General features: G+C 42.9%; 3 protein-coding genes across 7 annotated transcripts; 1 reads left to right on the plus strand and 2 right to left on the minus strand.

Annotated features, from left to right (window-relative positions):
* Positions 1–469: 469 nt before the first annotated feature.
* On the minus strand, positions 470–10560 carry tex10 (testis expressed 10). 4 transcript variants are annotated; one of them, XR_005639866.1, is made up of 17 exons: positions 9518–9900; positions 8932–9138; positions 8620–8807; positions 8190–8516; positions 7887–8096; positions 7470–7722; positions 7273–7385; positions 6878–7125; positions 6551–6686; positions 5156–5325; positions 4370–4547; positions 3412–3634; positions 1757–1837; positions 1415–1599; positions 1052–1262; positions 666–928; positions 470–551 (listed from the first exon to the last, which is right to left on the minus strand). XR_005639866.1 is itself a non-coding variant. In XM_039806826.1 (17 exons), exons 2-16 carry the CDS (start codon positions 9112–9114, stop codon positions 806–808), a joined length of 2829 nt encoding a protein of 942 aa, XP_039662760.1. In that variant the 5' UTR covers positions 9115–9138; positions 9518–9901; the 3' UTR covers positions 470–551; positions 779–805. The 4 variants fall into 4 exon arrangements, 3 of the variants coding, with proteins under 3 accessions (XP_039662760.1, XP_039662758.1, XP_039662759.1); XM_039806826.1 differs by having other exon boundaries at positions 779–928; positions 9518–9901; XM_039806824.1 differs by lacking the exons at positions 470–551; positions 9518–9900 and adding an exon at positions 10486–10560 and having other exon boundaries at positions 558–928.
* Positions 10085–16101, plus strand: si:ch211-197h24.6. 2 transcript variants are annotated; one of them, XM_039806827.1, is made up of 12 exons: positions 10085–10328; positions 10501–10589; positions 11659–11689; positions 12740–12817; positions 12925–13064; positions 13161–13286; positions 13850–13895; positions 13996–14061; positions 14154–14572; positions 14678–14782; positions 15473–15572; positions 15781–16101. In XM_039806827.1, the coding sequence occupies exons 1-12, from the start codon at positions 10289–10291 to the stop codon at positions 15801–15803; spliced, it is 1263 nt and encodes a 420-aa protein (XP_039662761.1). In that variant the 5' UTR covers positions 10085–10288; the 3' UTR covers positions 15804–16101. The 2 variants fall into 2 exon arrangements, with proteins under 2 accessions (XP_039662761.1, XP_039662762.1); XM_039806828.1 differs by having other exon boundaries at positions 10091–10240.
* A 783-nt stretch (positions 16102–16884) lies between these two features.
* On the minus strand, positions 16885–19170 carry rbm12ba (RNA binding motif protein 12Ba). Its single transcript, XM_039806832.1, has 2 exons — positions 19033–19170; positions 16885–18832 (listed from the first exon to the last, which is right to left on the minus strand). Exon 2 carries the CDS (start codon positions 18804–18806, stop codon positions 17070–17072), a length of 1737 nt encoding a protein of 578 aa, XP_039662766.1. The 5' UTR covers positions 18807–18832; positions 19033–19170; the 3' UTR covers positions 16885–17069.
* Positions 19171–19429: the final 259 nt, after the last annotated feature.

Here is a 19429-nt window from a genome sequence, read left to right on the forward strand (position 1 = left end):
CAGCTGGCTGGCAACATTACCTCTATAGAATTACTTTACACATTGTTCGCTCAATGGGCCAAGCTTTCTAAAATTAAGCCATATGACATCAGAGCCATGACCTCACAGGGTGGGGTTAAGTCTACAGAAATGGTGCGTGTAAATGATAACCTTTCATCCATTGTGGAATGAAAACATATACACCCCATCTCCCTCGTTCTCCATCGTTCTCGCACACACACTGAGATAACCTTTCCTCCTGTTGTGGTGAATGAGGCAGTCTATCAACAGCCGGTCATACAGATAGCCCACCTGCAGACACAGACACACACACAGACACACACACACACACACACTTAACTATGCCGTTATTATTTACTTTAATATGCCATTTGCCCAAAAATAATCAATCTTGTGTATATTTAGATATACCTGAATGTTTGTGGTTTTTTATTGTATTATAAGAAATAAAATAAAAATTGACACAAAAGGCAGAGCACTTGTATTTAACTTTATTTAGCTTTTTTTCCCCCCCTCTTTTCACTTTTTAAATCAAAAGTCATCAGGTGCCCCTGTAAGAAAAGAGGCAAAAGAAGGACAGACAATTACCAGGCTAAAGAGGCAGCTTAAGACAGAAAAAACTAGAGCTCTTAAAACAAGAATGTAGAGTATTCATAGTCACTCACAATAAAAAACATGTCACTCCACTGTATTCCTGTCTGAAAGTGTAATATGTACTCAATCGCTGTTGTTTCAAAGTCACTGTAAGATGTTTGAGAGGGTGAACTGAGCAACACACCAGGTGTCAGTCCAGTGGGTGCATCGGTCAGTACATGTCTCGAAGGCTCAGGTTTCCACGGCGAGCGGAAGAGCCATGAGCCACGGTGACGCTGTAACAGTAGAGCAAGTCTGTCAACCACTGCTCCCTGGTTGCACCCCGGGAATACCTCTGAAACACATACAGAGAGAAATCACTTGAACGACCTCCATGAGAAGTACTTTCTCTCCATCCAAATTGTATAAAAGCCTTAAAATCCACCCGTTGTGAATTTCAAGAGTGAGCTGTGTTTACCGTGAGGTGTTGTATGATCTCTTGCAGCAGAGCCGTGTTGGCCAGCAGCTGGCTGTGGAGCGGCGTGTGCTGCAGCAGCATTGACAGGATCTGTCCGAGCTGTGGCAGCTCCTCCTCACTCAGATCGCCAACACGCATTAACTGCAAAACCATTCGCAGCAGGCGAGGAACGGTGCTCAACGCGGACACACAAGCACTCCATATTGCCTCCCTGCAAATGTGACACAAAGGTGTTTTAAACCCAAATGTGGTAATTCTTGATCACCTGATTATGGCAGACTGCTACTAATAAGGTCAATATTTCACATCAGCAGGAGATCCTTTCCAAAGACAGATCAGTAAAGGGTTGTAGTCAACACGCACCTTTTGTGGTTGGTTTCGGCAGGTAACTCCTGCTCCAGGGTGATGAGCAGAGCCAGCAGGCTGAGGCAGCACAGAGACAAGAAGCGCAGCACGGGCTCAATGGGCAGGACGGACAGGTCCAGTAATCTGGATACAGCTCTGAGCAGCCCGGCCGCCATACTGTCAGGCACCACCCCCAGCTTGGTCTGACACACATTATATATACACAGGCTGTTTTCTCAATACATGTTTTCAACAGCATGAAAGCATAAAGAAAAGCAGTTCAATAAATAAAACAAGCACTAAAATAACTATTGAGAAATCCCACACATAATTTCCTGCTTAATGAAAATAGTTTCGTACCAGGTGTTTGCAAATGCCATTTTGTAAGATGTCAAAGCACTGAGACTTTGAACCCAGAGTTTCCAGACAGTGGCAGACTTCCTATGAATGACACAAAAAATAAATTCATATCAAACAACCTTTTTTTTTTTTTTTTTTTTACATAGAATTCAAGTGTGATAGAGGATTCTAATTTTAGCAATGCAATGTAACCACAGTGTGCTTTCAGTTTGAAGATTTAAAATGTTTTATAAATCAGACTTGGTTAAAATCTTTTAAAGGAGAGAGAACTACACTAAGCCTTATTGTCTTAGGGCTAATGAAGCTGTGATGTATAAACTTTTAATTTAGAATTTTGCACAATGTATGCCAAAAAGAAGTTTGTTTCTGTCACAATTCTGGGGATAATTTCATATACTGCCATGGAGTAGCCGATACATTGACTTAAACCCCTGTGGGTCTCCATTTCCCAAAGTTTTTCATTCCCAGATGTGTAATGTCAAGTAATGAGAGCTGATCCATTGGAAAATTTAACAATCTTCTTTAACAATGTTTTCTGTAGAAAAAGTAAGGCAGGATAATTAAATGAAACAGCAGTAAAATATATTACGTTAAACGTTTAACGAGAAAATTAAGGAAGAAACTGTTTCAAACAGCTTTAACCTGCATTTATCAGACAAACCACATTACTGCTGTAAATAGACAGAACACGAAAGCACACCAGAGCATTTCTTCAACCCTGTCTGGATGGAGTAAGGCTTTCGCGTCATCGTTACCAAAGGAAAGAGTCACTAAACAGCATCTAAATTTCCTTCTTGCTAGGATGGAGACAAGATGGATTCCAGGCCTAAGAAGCTGCCACAAACTTTTTTTAAGTGAAAAATAAGGTTTTAGCTTTTCCTCATTAACTTCAAATCCAAATCAAATTTCTCAATAACTGTTATCAAATTGAGGTGTGTGTGTGCGTGCTGAAGTGCAGGAGTGAGTTTGCAAGCCTGTGTGTATCAACACGGTGCACCTGTTGGCATTCTCGCCGTCATTAAAAACAATCCCGTCTCATTAGTCAAACAAGACTTGACACAGTCCATCCCTTAATGCCCCCCCCCCCCCCCCCTCGCCACCAAGTGTCCCCTCCCTCCTCCTTCCCGCCACTTGCCTGTGATTGACTCAGACAGGGAGATGAGAGAGGCAGGATCTGAGGGCTTAATTGAGGAGCTGAATTAGTGATTATAAGCGCCCCCCCCTGCTCACACACTTGCCCCAGGGCATAGTTACGTTAACTGTAATTTCTGTGCAGAAATGTCACACTCCCATCATGCCATGGGCTCTCATTAGCATTTGTGCATATCCGCTATGCCCGATAACCACATCATCTCCAACCTGCGCAATGCGATAAAGGTTCCCCTCTCAAGCGTAGTGCCACGATAAAGCTTCCACCCTCTGAGCTCTATATGAGAGACAGAGAGGGACCAGGGGGGATTTAAAGACCACAGCTGTGTCCAGAATATCAACTTTTTTTTCAATTTTCAAAACAATTACTTCCTCTTCCTTTACCTCCTAGTCTCTTCTAGATTCATTTTCGATCCAAGTGTTTCTGATTGGCAGCGGCTTTTGTAAAAGTTAGAATGTATGTGAGCTTTGGGGTAATTATAGGAAAGACTGTGCCGTAAACGCACCTCAACAACATCCCAGTGGTGTGTGAAGTGCTCCAGCGGGGTGGGGTAGATGCTGAGAGGTGAGAGAGGGGAGGGAGGCAGGACGCTCTCGTCGTCGGCCTCCTGCATGGAGGCGAGCTTGTCGGCCGAGAATCCCGTCAGGGTGGAGAACAAGAAGCTGATGTAGTCTACGTCCTGCAGAGCCGCTTCCTGGCTCCCAACAGACCAGCCACTCAGGGATGACCTAGAGAACACAATCAGTGAACATGTTAAACAATTATCGACTCAAAATTAACACAAAGCTGGAAAGCCACATCTTTTTTCATAGGATTATTCATGATGCCTTGTTTTGTGAGAGCATCATATTGAGGATAATGGTACACAGAAATTATGAAAAACTCTTCCTTGTCCCAAGGGGAGGATAGATCTCTAACAGTAGGAAATGGGAGTGAATAACAAGTGTGTTTTGTGAAGCCCGGGAGGCAAACGCAGACAGAACTGTCTTCTCAATGCTCCATGACGACTCTAAATTCCAGCCTCCCAAAGAGCTCTTTGTATCATTCCCATTACACACACATCCCATCTGAACTCAGCACTGCCTCCCCTTAAAATGTGTATAACACTGCCCCACTGACACAAGCAGATACACACACCATCACAGGGAAAGGTAGGCTCTGGGTGTGTAACAGAACATAAAACTATAAAAACTGCTTTTATAGTCCCCTGAGTTGAATATCAAATATACAGGGCATCCACATCAGCACCTGTTAACAGGCAAGTAAGAAATCAGAAAAAAATGTCAGGAATTCATCTGTGAAAGCGCAACACTGCCATCTGATGGTGGCAGGCTAGAGTGCCCAACATTATTTCCTCACAGTTTGAGTCCAAACGTGAGGACATTCCTGCACTGTCAAAAATCTATAGAGTGTCTCCTTACACACACATGCCTCCTCAGGTCTGTGGGGGTTTTCAAGCTCACCTAAGGTGTACGATACGAATTAGAGAGGCAGCGAGGCCGGCAGAGAATCGTCCAGTGGTGCAGCAACAGCTCAGATTGGCCAGAAGAGACTGGGACATCTCGGGTAGAAAGTAGAGCAGCTGCACCATTCGTTGCTGGGACTCTGCTGGTAACAGCACCACAACTCCTTCCTGTGGATCTTCACACACACAAACACATGTATAGAGACAGTAATGCAATCTCTGGGGATATAAAATGAAAAAGAGACAGACAGACATAGCCACTACAGTAAGGGCTCAGCTAGTGTGAGTGTGTGTGTGTGTGTGTGTGTGTGTGCACGCATGTGCATGCGCGGGGGTGGGGGGGGGGACAAAAAACAAAACAACAGACAGTTCTGTCTGTCTCTGACGCACATGCTGATGTCAGAAGCCCTCAGACAAAAGGAGTCTTGTGATGGTGACTTGCTGGCTCTTTGGTTTCTATCCGCCCCCCTCCTCTCCTGGCTCCCTCTGTTACACACCAGCCTAACTATCCGAACATCCTCAGAGCAGTGATATGTACAGGCTTATTTCTTTCTGCCTCTGGTTGTAGTTCAGTTTTACAAAGTGGTATGGGGTGGGAAACATGGAGTTACACCGCCTCCTAGGGAAACTATGGTTCATAATTCATAATTCAGTAAAAAATGTTGTCTTTGGTAATCTGACAATTGTTGCTGCATTTTTGTATTGTATTGAACGGTTAATGCATATGAAAATTATTACGTATGGAATTGTACCCTTGTTTGTCCCTCTAATTGAGTGTTTGTACCGTAAAGCCTGCAGGCGTGTGTGTGCAGACTGTTGAGCAGGTCTTTATGTCTTCGAGAAGCGGCAGCCTGGATGGACAGGATAAGTCGTTCAGAGAGAGCAGGGTTACGGTGGCCCAGCTGGGACAACTGCACAGGAAGAGATGCCAACCATCGACACAGCACTTTACTCCTTCAGAGAGACAGAGGGAGGGATAACATACAGAGGTGCACGTGAGCCAAATGCAGCCAGAGTGACAGTAAGGAATTATGTGTCTAGATATAAAAAGGTACAGTGTGAGGTTTTGAATTTCAAGAATTTTTATTTGGGCCTCCGTAGACCAATTGTTACACAGACAAATGTAATGTATATATGTTTTTGTTGCATTCGAAAAAGGCCTAAAAAAATAATATAAGAACACTGTGCTTCAACACCAGAGTGGAAAAATGTCTTTGCTGTCCACTTTGTTTACAAGCACAAATAAAAATGATTAGTTTTCAGCGAGGGCACAGTCCTGGATGAATTAGCTTGAGTAAAGCCCGAGACACACCAAGCCGATAATCGGCCGTCTGACAGTCTGGAGTCTGTTCGGTGTGTTCCGTGCCGTTGTCTGTCCGAGGGGCTGTCGGTCTTCATTTTGGCCGATTTGACATACATAATCGGCGGGGCGGGCACTGCTGGCAGTCGGACTCAAATGACCCATCTGATTGGTAGAGTGCTAACCCGGAAACGGGGAGCGGAATGAGCGTAACTAGAGTCTCTCAAAATCTGACGAAAATCTTTTAAACTTTGTCGATGTGAAATGAAGGCCTATTTCTCGCTTAAAGTGTTTTAGTACAATATGAGATCGTATTCTGAACGAGCCGCCATGACAGTCTGTCTTTGAATTTCCAGAGAAACCAGACCCATGTGACGCGTTCGTCCAATCAGCTGCCGGTTTTCATTTTTGGGCGACAATACAGATTAGCACCGCCTGCTGTTATGGAGACGTATTACGTCTCGTCGCTTTGGTTTGTTCCGAGGCACTTTTTTGACCAACTCGGGGAGACTGATCAGTCCAACTGCCTTTTCTGCCGAGGGCCGGCCATCTGGTCGGTGTGTCTGGGCCTTAAGATGTCATTTCATGTAGACTATACAATACGTGATCCTCATTAACCCTTCCTGCATTCGACTGGATGAATTAACTGCTTCCGAAACAGTCACTGGTCTGTGCTTACTACGCACAATAGCGGAGCTTGTGAGATGTAATCTGGCTGTGCAAGACTATAATGTTATCGTGCAAGGATGTTAAGTTCCTAGAAGTTAAATCTAATTTAATATTCAAAACAGGTACTCTACAATATGGAGCTACTGCTGTGTGCACGCACTGTAAACCTCCAGTTTGAAGATCACACATAAAAAAAATGATGGAACTTACCTCGCTATGTGAGCATGTCCTTGCTCCTGCAGGTAGAGCTTGCTGTAGAAAGACAGCAGCAGGGATCGTGTCTGTAGATTCAGGTTCCTTTGCTTATAGTAGATATACACCGCTGCCATCAGCTCCTCTGTCACTGCTGCAACAATACAAAATCACAAATATTAAAATTACAATAAAAAATGTCTTCTAGTTCACAAACTAGTATCTGGATACCAACCCATAATCTTCTTATAAAGCAACGAAATAAACACTAATCCTACTGAAATCATGCTTTTGCGTTTAGTAAAAATCGGTCACACTTTCACAAATACACCGTAACATGCTTACTTTTGCTTCGCTGTGTGAGAACCATCTTCCACACAGTACCCAGCAGCATATGAAGTTGCCTGTAGCTCAGTTTCACTCCGCTGCCCAGAGTGTCTCGGACAAACGTCCTCAGAGGTGTTAGCCAGTCTCCATCTGTCTCTCGACCGAGTCCTTGCCTCTGGCTGAGGGACACCATGACCTGGCAAAGTGTGATGTTTAGGGCCAGAGGGTCCACTGTCAATCCTGGGACGGCAGCAGTCTGCTTACTCCTAAAGGAAGGGCAGTGGGATTAAAGTAGTTAGAGCTAGTATAAAAGTACGTATGATTACAGATCCTGGGTCGTTTATACTGTGATGATTCAAAAAAAAATTAAAAAAGGGGGATGTTTGCTTAACATATTAAATGATATTCCTTACCTTTTTAGATCAACCTTCTTTTTATGTTTGGGTGTGTCCCGGGTACCATAGGGAAAGTTTTTTATGAAGTGCTGCTTAAAATCTCCCAGATATTCTTTATAGAACCATGCATCCTACACAAAGACAAAGCATTTTTTTAGTCAAGCTTTTCTTGTACAAAAAAACGTCTGCGTAAAATGTCCTTCTTCTTGTCTCACCAGTGCATCCTGGTGCTCCTGCTGTGGTGCCAGTTTTCTCAGCAGCTGCAGAATAGACAACACCTGGAACATTACTGACATGGCATCTGGGGTGAGCAGGTGAGCGCCCTCAGTGGTGTTCCAGGGACAGTCACTGGTAGTGGCTTCTACCCACACTTCTAGCAAAAGAGGCACCAGTGTGGCTGCAAAGCTCTGAACAGCCTCAGCTGAGTCCAGACCCTCACCCACAGCGGGTCCAGGGTCCACATCCGGTCTACACAGCGAGAGAATAGAATAAAGAATATGTTTAACCTGAAATATAATTGTTTAAATTAATTCAACTGAAACAAAGTTAGTCATTTGTTATGTCATATGTTCATTTAAATCCTGTCTCTGATAACTATTCCTTGACGGTTACAGGAGTTTGTGGTATCTTACCGGAGTCTAAAGGTGGACCGTGGAGTTGGTTTGGCCCCAGAATGCTCATACACCTTTACCCCGACCTTGCTGTATGTGAGCTCTTCCCAGTTGAGATACAGAGGTGCAAGCCTGCCATCTCCACTGGAGCCAAACACTCCTTCCGTTGGCATAAAAATATCATTTTCCACTGGTCTTTCCTCAACTACTGCCTGCAGAAAGCGTCCAAGCCTGAAATAAAAGTGACACAAAATTTTTAGCAGCTTGAATTTGAATTGAACTTAACTAAATTCTTCAGAATCTGTGTGCACATGGCCTCCATACCTGAGGAGCACAGAGAGCCGCCACTGCTGACTAGTCACAGCCCTGCTAGGGTTGACTGACAGTGCCCAGGTCCGTCCTTTAGCATCCTGGGCCTTTTTGGCTCCTCCACTACTTTGTCTATGAGAGATCAACTCTAGGAAGTTAGTAAGGAGTACTGCAGGCCGCGCTGCTAGCAGAGCAGGGTAGTGCTCCAGCAACACATCAAGGACCTTCATGGCGTCCTCCTGGATGCCTGTCTCAATGTGGGTCATGGCACAAGTAAGGTGGGCGCTGAGGAGGGGGAAAAATGGAGCCACTCGTTCTGCAGGCACAGACTGTGCAATGAACCTGGAAGCAGTGAACAATTTAAGACAGTTTAGCCCATGTTATTTTATGAAAGAAACAAAAGTCGTGTTTTTTTACTATATTGTTGTATTCCTGCATCACTAACCTGAGCACACGTGTAGCTGCCACACGAACATTGCCATCCTTGTCTGTGAAAACAGCTGCCACTTCAGAAAGTAGGCGAGAGAGATGCTGCTCTAACAGAGAGGGATTAACGGACAGCAATTCTCTCAAACCCAGCAAGGCACTATGTTTCACATTGGGACTGTAATGGTGGAGCTGAGACAGGAGGTCCTAGTGAAGTAGGAGAAAAAGGGAGATACAGCAGACTGGAATGTTGGAATTGAAATATTCCAAAAATGTATTTGTAGTGAAAGCATGCGATCACTGACATGTGAAACACAGGTGAAGAGCTTACATTGATACCAAGGTGTCTGTGTGTGGTGGGGCCACTTGTGTCTCTCTTCAGCTGTTCGGTTAGATGGATTCCCTTTGAGCGGAAGTTGGTGTTGGTGGCATTATCAGCTTTGGGCTTCGTCTTTCCCACCTTTAACTTCACCTTCTGGAAGTCATCCTGTCGCTTTTTCTTCTTGGACTTCATCTCTGCAGTCTATACTGCTGCTGTCTAAGTAACCAGACATGCAGGTGAGATGATGGAACAGAGTGAGTGCACTGATTTCAATGAGAACCATACTGACCACTGGCATATGTTTGGATTGGACGGCTTAAGTATTAACATTAATAATAATAATTTATACTTTTTATTAATCCCCAGTGGGGAAATTACAATTTACATTCTGTTGTTATTACATACTACACACAGTAACATACATTTTGCAGTACAAACTATCCCAAATAGTCAGACTAGGGTTTCCTTTTAAATCATAAGAGGTACAACAGCTGCACCTGTATTAACGTCAGCTAACGTTACGTTAGCGAGCTTGTAGCTAACTATCTCGTATAATAATTCAGCATCATGCAGGACAATTCTTTATTTTACTTACCACAGAAAAAAAACTCTTCGATACTACCGTGATAGGTTTAAACAGCCTCAAACACTCATTCGGTATCTCGAGTTTAATAGTAGGCCCCTGCTAACAACAATTATCAATAACGTTACATAAAAAAAGAAAATGTTCTGTCTTCTTCAATCTCGTGTTGATGCGTTGGGTCCTCTGACTGTGTACACTAGCTGCATGGTCATTGCACAACGGCTGCGGGGCTTTGCGAGGCTTACAATATAAAACTTCTATGACCGGGACCCCATAGGCGTTTTTAAGATGCTCAAGCAAGATTTTATGCACTTACTGGTAATTAAAAACAAAATGTTGTCTCTAAGTGGCCTAAGAACTATAGGAAGATTTCCAAGACCCTGTTCAATGCTCTAGCAAAGTATAACGGTAAACCCTGGCTTTCAAAACGAACGCACCTCATAGTTGTCCTCATAAATGCCTTAGAAATATTATGAGAATTAATGAACACAATGGTAATTAGAAATGCATTGTGCCCTACAATGCGCAAATGAATTGGATTCAGATTTATTATGAGAGTCTATTCGGTTTTGGAGGTAAACTTGTTAAATTTCGTCTGTTTAAAACTGGCAAAATAACTGCTTCCTATTCTCTCCCATATCCCTCCGAATCGGCTTTGTTTTTTCTCATCATAGCGAATGTGTTCTGCCGACCTTGCGCTTTGAGGAACCCGCAGTTTGCATTAAAACATCTCGGGTAGGTTAGGTAATATTATCTTACCGCTTAACCAGTGGAGACATACATATGATATTTGACGTTTGGAGTTTTGTTGTCAAAAAGCACGGTAAGTTAGGGCTCGGCTGGGCCTGAGATGAAACGAAACAACGCAAGTAAAACCAATATCTGCTAAGATAACTAACTCAATACCACTAGCGAGAGCATGTCTCTTTATATATTAAGGGGAATTATTTGGACTAGGAATGGTTTTTAATACGACCTACTTTATTGTCCCAAAGTGGAGAAACAAGAAATGGAGGCTCATGCTTCAGCCAACCAGCTTCCACCTAAAAATGGGCCGCAGTCTAATCAAAGGAGAAATGCCAGGGTAAGTATCTCACAACTCCACATTGGATCAAATGTATACGACTAAAACAACACAATTAATACAACTAATTAGTATTACGTCGTGATGCTGGTCGCTCGTGAAGGAAATATGATTTCCTTTTAATGTTTTTTTTTTTCCTTCTTTTTTATTGTACACTGGCTGTTGTGATGCCTGATGCAGAGCCAGGCGGCAGCAGTCCTTGGCAGGTGGACTTGGTGCCAGCCTCTGTGCTCTCAGGCTTTGCTGTATTTGCACTCTGGTTTATGAGGACCCCACTCAGCGGTCTGGGCCTCACATATATGGCCTGTTATCACTGTTGTGATACAAAGGAATTTCTGAGTACCATTTTTGCAAAATTTGTGGGCTTCACAATGCAAACGTTTCCTCAATGTTCTGAAACTGCTTAAAGTTTTCAATTCTTCTCAAATGTGACATTGAGCTTTATGTGGGATGTGACCTGGGTTCTCTGAACCAGTGTCTAATGGCAGGCTACTCAGTTTTTACTTCTGAGTGCTGTCATGTTCAAAACCAAAAATATATAATGTTTAGCAGGGCTCCTGGATGGATTCTCTCAAAAAAAAATTGACAGCAGTTACTCCCATTGTTATATAATATGTAAATCAGCTGCAGAACAGACTCTCACTGCAGTGATTACTACACACTAATTAAATTCAGTGCACGAAATCCCACTGTTTTTTTTGCTGTTTCAGTTAATTCATAAAACACAAGTTCTTTTATTTATTTTTATCACAGATATTTTACTTGTATGAGCCACATGCATGATCTTGAATTTCCCTTGTGAAATTCATCTGGTCTCTGGTTTAGTAACTGCCATGATGGTAACAAGAGAGAAACCCAAATCCAGGCTAAAACATATTTTATACAGCTCATGATTAAAGGGCTCCCAAACACACCACACGGTGTGTAAGGCCACAAAAATAATGGCTCTATGGCACATATAGTGTGGCGGACATGGACGAGGAGTTCAGTCCTCTGCTAAGTGTCATTCTGTCACTAATGCCTGTATGTGTCTCTCTCCTTCATGTGGGTTTATTCCCTCCATTGACAGAGAAAGCAGCTGCAGCATTCTGCTGATATAGGTAAGTCGTTTATACACGGTGCCACTGCCAGTGCTGAGAGTTGAAGCTTGAGATCTTGATTTCCCTGCTTCATGTCATGGGTGGTGGCCTGTTCACCACTCTTTGAGACTCACACTCTCAGAGATTGGGGCTGCTGTGGTGCCATCCATGGTTTTGGTCTGTGGAAATCAGTGTTTGCCACAACAATCTTGCAAAACATCTTCCAGTATCTTGCCACAATTTCCCTATTATAGAAAATCTTCAATATTGGTTTTAAGAAATATACTGAACACTTTTAGAAATGTTAACCCATTCTCCCAAGATGTTGCAACATTAACGACCAGCACCATAGGCTCCATTAGTCCCTGGTGATACCTACACATGGTCTTAAAGCAGCGGCACATACAGTGATACAACCATGCATCGGCGATGGTTGCATTTAGTTTTAATGCTCTTTTTGTGCTGTGATGTTTTTTTTTTTTTTCGACCATGATATATTTTTTAACACTGCTGAATGCAGTATTCATTATTATTCAGTTGCCTGTGCTAAGTTGGCTTGAGTGATAATGTGTTGTATTACATTATTTCTTTATCTGAGTAAACCATACCTGTTTGCCAGAGTATTTTAAGCTATGCAGGATTTTGTCGTGTGTTTGCACTTGGACTGCTTCATTAGTGCGACACAGAAGTGATTGTTTTGTGGTTGGGCACAGTGAGAGGCAATGCATCATGGGTGCTGGTGTTCTGCAACCCAGTTCAGGCCTACATGGGGGTTAGCTGAGAACTGCTGTTCCCGTTCTTACCCCGGGCTTCAAAAAGCACACATGAGGAGTTTGGGTTTCCAGTGGTTGTTCAGTTCATATAGACAGATTAAAATTAATTGGTCATCAGACACTTCAGGTAGTGTAAGAACACAACACTTTTCTTAAGTGTCTTCTTAAATATGACTTTTACGACCACAGGTTTCTCCCCAGAAATGTATATCTAAGTGGCTTATTGTCTCACTTGTTTATTAGCTGTGGATCATTATGAAGCTTTTGCTTTGTGTTGACAGCTTTTGTGTTTTCCCAGTATTTACCAAAGGGACATCTATCCAGACCATTCCCTCTCTTAGCAAACTCTTGAAAGGGGTAACGGAGTGTGTCATTGGTAAGCAGAAGGGCTATTTCCCTCACATGCATCTACTTTACGTCCCTCACTTTCAATTTGGAATATAATTAAAATATGTATAATCAATGACCATCACATGTCTACAGGTCTTCAGTATGTGTGGGAGTACCGCAGCCCCAGTAAATCTGTCCCACCACACTACCAGTGCAAACTCTGTGCTGTCTCCCGCTTGCAGCATGATATGCTTGCCCACGTGAAAGGCTGGAAACACAGCTTCAAATACCTGGTGAGTATTGTTTGTTTCCTAATCGGCCTCAAAGGCATGGTATATCACAAAGTTATTTGTAATAAATATTTGCATATTTCTATGCCTTGTACACAGAAAAAGGTCCACCCTAACAAGGTCACCAATGAAGAGGAAGAGGCCATCAGAGACCCTGCTGTAAGGAAGAAAATTAAAGAAGTTTCAGCTGAGGTGGAGAAGACCGAGGGGAGGGGACAACTCAAGGTGAGTGTCGGATCCATATTACTGCAGCAATGGCACAAAAGTCTTGTTTTTTTCCTGCTTATAATGATCATTGGAATGTATGTGTTAAGGGTATGTGTTTGCTTGGGGGTGTTGCTTCCAGTACTGGTAAAAAGATGAAATGCGATTAGAAGGTTCGAGTTTAAGTGCTACATCTATGAAGTTGAAGGTTTATTAAGCACTAAAACAACTCTAAAGTTATCACAGCATGAATTCATTAATTGTATCTTCCATCCCAAAGATTGTGAGTTAAATGGTAGATTTCTGTCATTTACATTATAAAGCCATCTAGCAGTAATGCAGAAAACGTTGAGCAAGATCAAACTTTTTTTCTGTCTGCATTCTCTTTGACCGAGCCTTCCTTTACTTACTCAATGACTTGAATGAGGAGGCAGTGGTGTCTTTGAAGCAGTGCTATTATCGGTGGGATTCTTGTATTCAAGTATTAAAAATGTCCCATGTTTATATTTGAGAAGTGGGTTTCCTTATTTTATACATCATGATTGTGGATTTGACATTATTTCTGTTCGTGTTGTGGCTTTTAGGTGATTCTGAAGGAGCCCTGTGAAGTACTAGCTTTCAAAGGACTCCGTAAGTTACATTTCTTCTATTAATTAGTTTAGTAATAAACGATTTCCTGTTGGTCGGTAACCTGATTTGGGCATGTTTGTCGTGTCTTTTCCTCTCACAGGTTCTGCTGCTCCTAAAGTTTTGCCTACACCAGGACCAGGGATGGGACTAAAGGGACCACCCTTTGGTGAGTCATTTTTACTCAAGCATAATCTGTGTAATACTTGCATGTATGCCATTTTTCCATTGGATTACTGTATTTTTATTTAAATGTAATAGGTCTCTCAGGTCCCAAGTTCTCTGACCAGAGGTTTCTAGGGGAGTTTCCTCCTCAGAATGGTCCTCTCTCTAACTATCCAGTGGGAGACTATGGGGAGTCCGGCTTCGGAGGCTATGATTACTCGACCAGGCAAGATTTCCATGACTCTGGTATGGATCGAAGACCTTTCCCAGATGGTATGGGTAATCGCCCAGCTGGGATTGGAGATGGTTTTGGATCAGGTGGTGGAAGAGATGGCTATGGAAGGAGTGGACTACTGGATGACAACCCAGGCAGAATGTATCCTGATGAGTACCGGGACAGCCAAATGGGGAGTAGCTTAATGGACAGACCAATGGACAAGCCACTGGAGAGGCCAGGCTTGATGGGAGCAGCTCCAGAAAGTAGCAGCCTTCCTAACACACTACTTACTTACCTGGTACTTGTCTCGCAAAAGGCTCCTCCCCAGCTTAACAAAAGTGTCAGTTATTTTTGTGTTGTTTGTATTCAAACATTCAGCACATTTTTCAAAATGTATTCGTAGGATACTTTCCGGATAGAGAGCGAGAGTGACGCACAGCTGGTGCTGAAGGTGACACAGAAACTTACAGATGTGCTGATGGAGTACAGACTGAGGAGTGTATCGACGGTATGGACCTTGTTTTTACTCTTGAATTTAAAACCAACTGTTAAAGGTCCTATGACATGGTGCTCTTTGGATGCTTTTATATAGACCTTAGTGGTCCCCTAATACTGTATCTGAAGTCTCTTTCCCGAAATTCAGCCTTGGTGCAGAATTACAGCCACTAGAGCCAGTCCCACAATGAGCTTTCCTTAGGATGTGACATTTCTGTGTCTGTAGCTATTGAGGAGGAGAGAGGGCGGGGCAAAGTGGAGGGTGGGGGTGTGGCCTTGACCAACTGCAACTTTGCTCGTTTGAAAGCCATGATGCCTCTCTCTTTCTCATGGGTGGGCCAAATTCTCTGGGCGGGCAAAGCAGTGAAAGGGTAGGTAACCTTGCTCCTTATGACCTCATAAGGAGCAATATTCCAGATCGGCCCATCTGAGCTTTCATTTTCTCAAAGGCAGAGCAGGATACCCAGGGCTCGGTTTACACCTATTGCCATTTCTAGCCACTTGGGGACGATAGGCAGGCTGGGGGAACTCATATTAATGTAAAAAAAACCTCATAAAGTGAAATTTTCATGCCATGGGACAGACATGCCTTTTTAAAGATAATCATTAAGTCTGATTTTAGCCTTGTAAACCATATTTTCCTCAGTTGTTGTACTCTCATCACTTCTGTCTCCTCAATGTTTTCTCTCCTTTCTTCCCTCAGGGTTCTAGTCTGAACAGCTTGTCAATGAGCTCCACAGGCTTCTCCTCTACAACGCCCAGATTGCTAAGCAGCAGTGACCGATACTCAAGTAGTCTGTCAGGTATGTAAGCACCAAGTCTCCTCTCAAACTTCCCATTTGATGCATCCGTTGTGACTCAAACGTATGTCATGTAATAGTATTTGTGGACTCGATGAGGCCAATAGAAATTCCTGTTGCCAATATTTGAAATAACATGGAAATCAAAATGTGAGTGAAGCATCTCTTTGTTCAGCCTTTTTAATGCGTCTGGCTTGTTGTCTCTCTGCAGGTCCCTCCAGGTATTACAAATGACAATCGCAAGATGTGACACCTCCATCTTGTCATTCCTCTGTGTGCATCAGTCATGACTGTGCAGGAGTTGAAAACTTTGATTTTGTGTAAATGTATATGCTTTTAGACAGTTTTTTTTTTATATTACTTAGTAGTCTTCTTTTTATGTTTAACTTCTTTAGAATATGGGAAGATTTATAACTTTGAAGGTTTTACACAATTACTTGTGCATGTTTTCAGCAGCTTTACCTGAACATGAGTGTATGGCCATTGTTAATTTCCTAAGGCCCTGTTCTATTAAAAGTAATGGAGAAATTGATGTTTTTGAAAGCCATTCATTCAAACTTTTTCCATAAAAACACGTTCATCATTTCTATGCCATGTACACAATAATGGGAGATGCTCCAATAGGTTCTGAATGTAGTCACAGAAGTGTTTGAGACACTTCTCTGTGCGTATGCTCATAAAATAACTAAGCATCCAAAGAACACAGCATTAGCTGTATATTTCCTCCTGACTGTAGTTGGTTGATTCCTTCCCATTATCCAGACTTATCTCATGAAATGGTGTATGTATGACACACCAATTCACATGCCATTATTGGCGTGTTATCAAGACACTCACTTTTTAGCGTGTTTATCAACACTGTTTGGCCTCCATTGACTTACATTACCTTGGGATTCCGTGTGAATTTACGCCGTAGCGAGTAGTATGAAAGGGCGAAAATCTGCGTAGGGAGGTTGGTCGGGGTGGTGGATGGGCCAAACACAGGACTCTCACCCAGGAGACCGGGGATCGTGTCCCGCATGTCACGTTTCCTGAACCCAACCGTAGCTTTTTGCGATAACACGGCAAGTGGCGTATGTTTACGTCCGCTGTATACAGCATAGACATACACGCGGATAGCTCAAAATGAGTACAGATAAAACGCCACTTGGCTTAAGAAAATGGGCGTGTATGTTTACGTGAAGTCATGATGTCATGTTGCATCATCATAGATTTCTGCAGTGTAAAAGCCTCCTGTTCCAACGTTGAAGATATATAGCCATATAGAAGCATATCTCTGGACAGTTGATTAATAAAGTTAATAAATGAGCCATAAAACAGAATAAACATTTATTTGAAAATGTATGGAATGTGATGAAAAGCTTAACCATGCTTATTGAACATGAAGGAAACATTTAATAAGTGGAAAACTCCACAAAACAACTGATGTTGATGCCATCAAGCTGAATTACAGTTGAAGACAAACGCCACGGTGTCTGCATTTGATCATTGTTGTCAAACTCAAACACTTCGTGTCAAGATGTCCTTCATCTGCTTCACATTTATGCGAGTGAGAAGCACTTTCGTACCCAGGAAGTCCCGACCGTGGAGCCTTTGAGCCTGCGCAGCAAGCTTTTGTGATTTAAACTGAACCACGGCCTCACCAATACCGTTGCCATCACTGTCGTGCAGTAAGGTGATATTATCCTTCATCAGTTTGTATTTGCAGAAAAGTAATTTGATATTACTTTTCTGTACATCTGCAGGCATGTTTCTGATAAACAAGCATGTCTGAGCTGCTGGGTCCGGGTTCATGCTAGGTGCTTTTTCTGGAGTCTCAACTGGATTTGATTTCCTCTTTTGTTTTGGTTTCTTTTTTGTTTCTGTCTTCGGACACGGCTTAAGCCTCCTGAAATGGGTTTTGGCCATCATGTCTCTCATCATCATTTTAGTGATTGATGAGACCACAATGGCATCAGAGCCCACGTGGCAGCCGGTGAGATTCGTTGCATAGTCGTAATCTTCAGTGCATTTAAAAATAAGAAAAGCAGTGTCTGTTCTGTTGCCTTCCTTGTCAAGTAGATGTAGTACATTTTTGTGTGCAATGTTTGGACATCCAAACAATTCTTTAATTTCTGTCTTGGTCATTGTTTTGGGTAGATTCTTGACCATGACAATGTACTCCATAGTTGGTGAGTCACTTTCAAGTCTTGGCTTTTTTGGTAATTTAGATGGCAGATCATGGTTGACAGATCGCCTCTTGAGCTGCAGTGCAGAAGTGTTTTTGTGGTTTTCCACAAGAGGGTTTTGCTTGGGTTTCACTCTCTCCCCAACATCAGATTTTCTGTGGTCTTTTTTCAAAAGACAATCTTGCAGCGCACTGGTCCACATCTTCTCAGTTGCTGGTCGTACCTCCACACAGATGGGGCCCAGGAACTGTTGGTTGAAGAGAAGGGCATCACATGCATCCTGCATGTTTGCAAACTTCACAAGGCAGGCGTGGCTACGTCCCAACTCAACATTCACTATGGCTTCCTGTACTGTCAAACCTTTGAAAAAATTGCAGATTATCTCTTTTGTAGTGGAGGCTGGCAGACCAAATAGCCTAACGTAGCCTGGCCTTGAGTCCAGAGTTTGCTTTGGTGTCCTCACCTCAGACGCAACTGTGCTGTCTGGTTTGGGTACATCAACTCCTGGCATTGCCTCATTGTTTTCTCTTTGAAGGGATGACTGTAGACCTTGCAGTACAGTATAAATCCCAAGAAGAAATGCAGCATTGGAATCAACTAAGTTTGCATTGGAAGGTTGTAGATTTGAAGTATTGGGATGAAGAGGCTGTAGCAGATTTGCAGTGTTGGAATCAAGAGGCCATACAGTAGGCGGTTGAAGATTTGCAGTATTGGGAGGACATGCATTCAAGGGTAGCACATTTGCATCTGAAGATGGCTGAGGTTTCTTCACAGTAGGCTGTCTGGGGGAGGGTTTCTTTCTCTTCTTTAACAATGACTTTAGTTTGTGCTCCATCTCCTCCATGCTGCTTATGTGTAGAGTCACCTCAGACCCTTTAAGGAAATGTCCAGTGTACCGCATGGCAAGCTGGGCATCTTTTTCAGTGGTGAATGCAATAAAAGCCTCTCTGAGACTTCCTCCCAAAATGTACACTCCCCCATCAGGAATGTGAAGGCGTTCAAAGAATGTCCGTATATCTTCAATACCTGCCTTCACATCGAGGCCTTGCAATCGCAGGATTATGGTCATTTTTTTCACACCAGGTCAGGTGATGTCTGCAAATTAAGACAACAATGGTAAAAAAACAACAACAAATGCAACAAGTGCTGTATGTTGCGGTATTAACACGATATATTCAGCAAGGAAATACACACGTGCGTCATACACATACAGGAGTACACTGGTACTGAACGGAAAAGAGAACATGTTAAAAATAAAAATAATAAAAATGCGTGAAAAGCACACAAACACTCACCATACGTGGATACAATAGATGATTGGTAACTTTCTTTGGCGAGCTTTGTCGTAGCTGTTGTCTTGTCTCAAGTTAGCCGTGATAATGTGCTGAAAAGTGGAAACCCCCTGCCTCTGCCTCCTCCCCGCTCAGCTCAGCTCCAGTCCAGAGTGCGCTTTTTTTTCTCCCTTTACGTTCATTGGCTCTGGAATGTGTTTGAGACGCATGGCCGCCACCTACTGGGCTGGAGTGCGAGCTAGGCTACAGTCAGGACAAGTAAAGAGAGACGTCTACAGGTCACCATGGATACACCCAGGTTACACACTGCATTTAATATCGATCCCTGCAGTAATGAGTAATGCATTATTATATATAGCTTGGACACATAATATAGCCTACTATCTCCTGTTTTTGACAG

Source organism: Perca fluviatilis, chromosome 7 (genome assembly GCF_010015445.1).
Source record: "Perca fluviatilis chromosome 7, GENO_Pfluv_1.0, whole genome shotgun sequence".
NCBI classification, from domain to species: domain Eukaryota; kingdom Metazoa; phylum Chordata; class Actinopteri; order Perciformes; family Percidae; genus Perca; species Perca fluviatilis.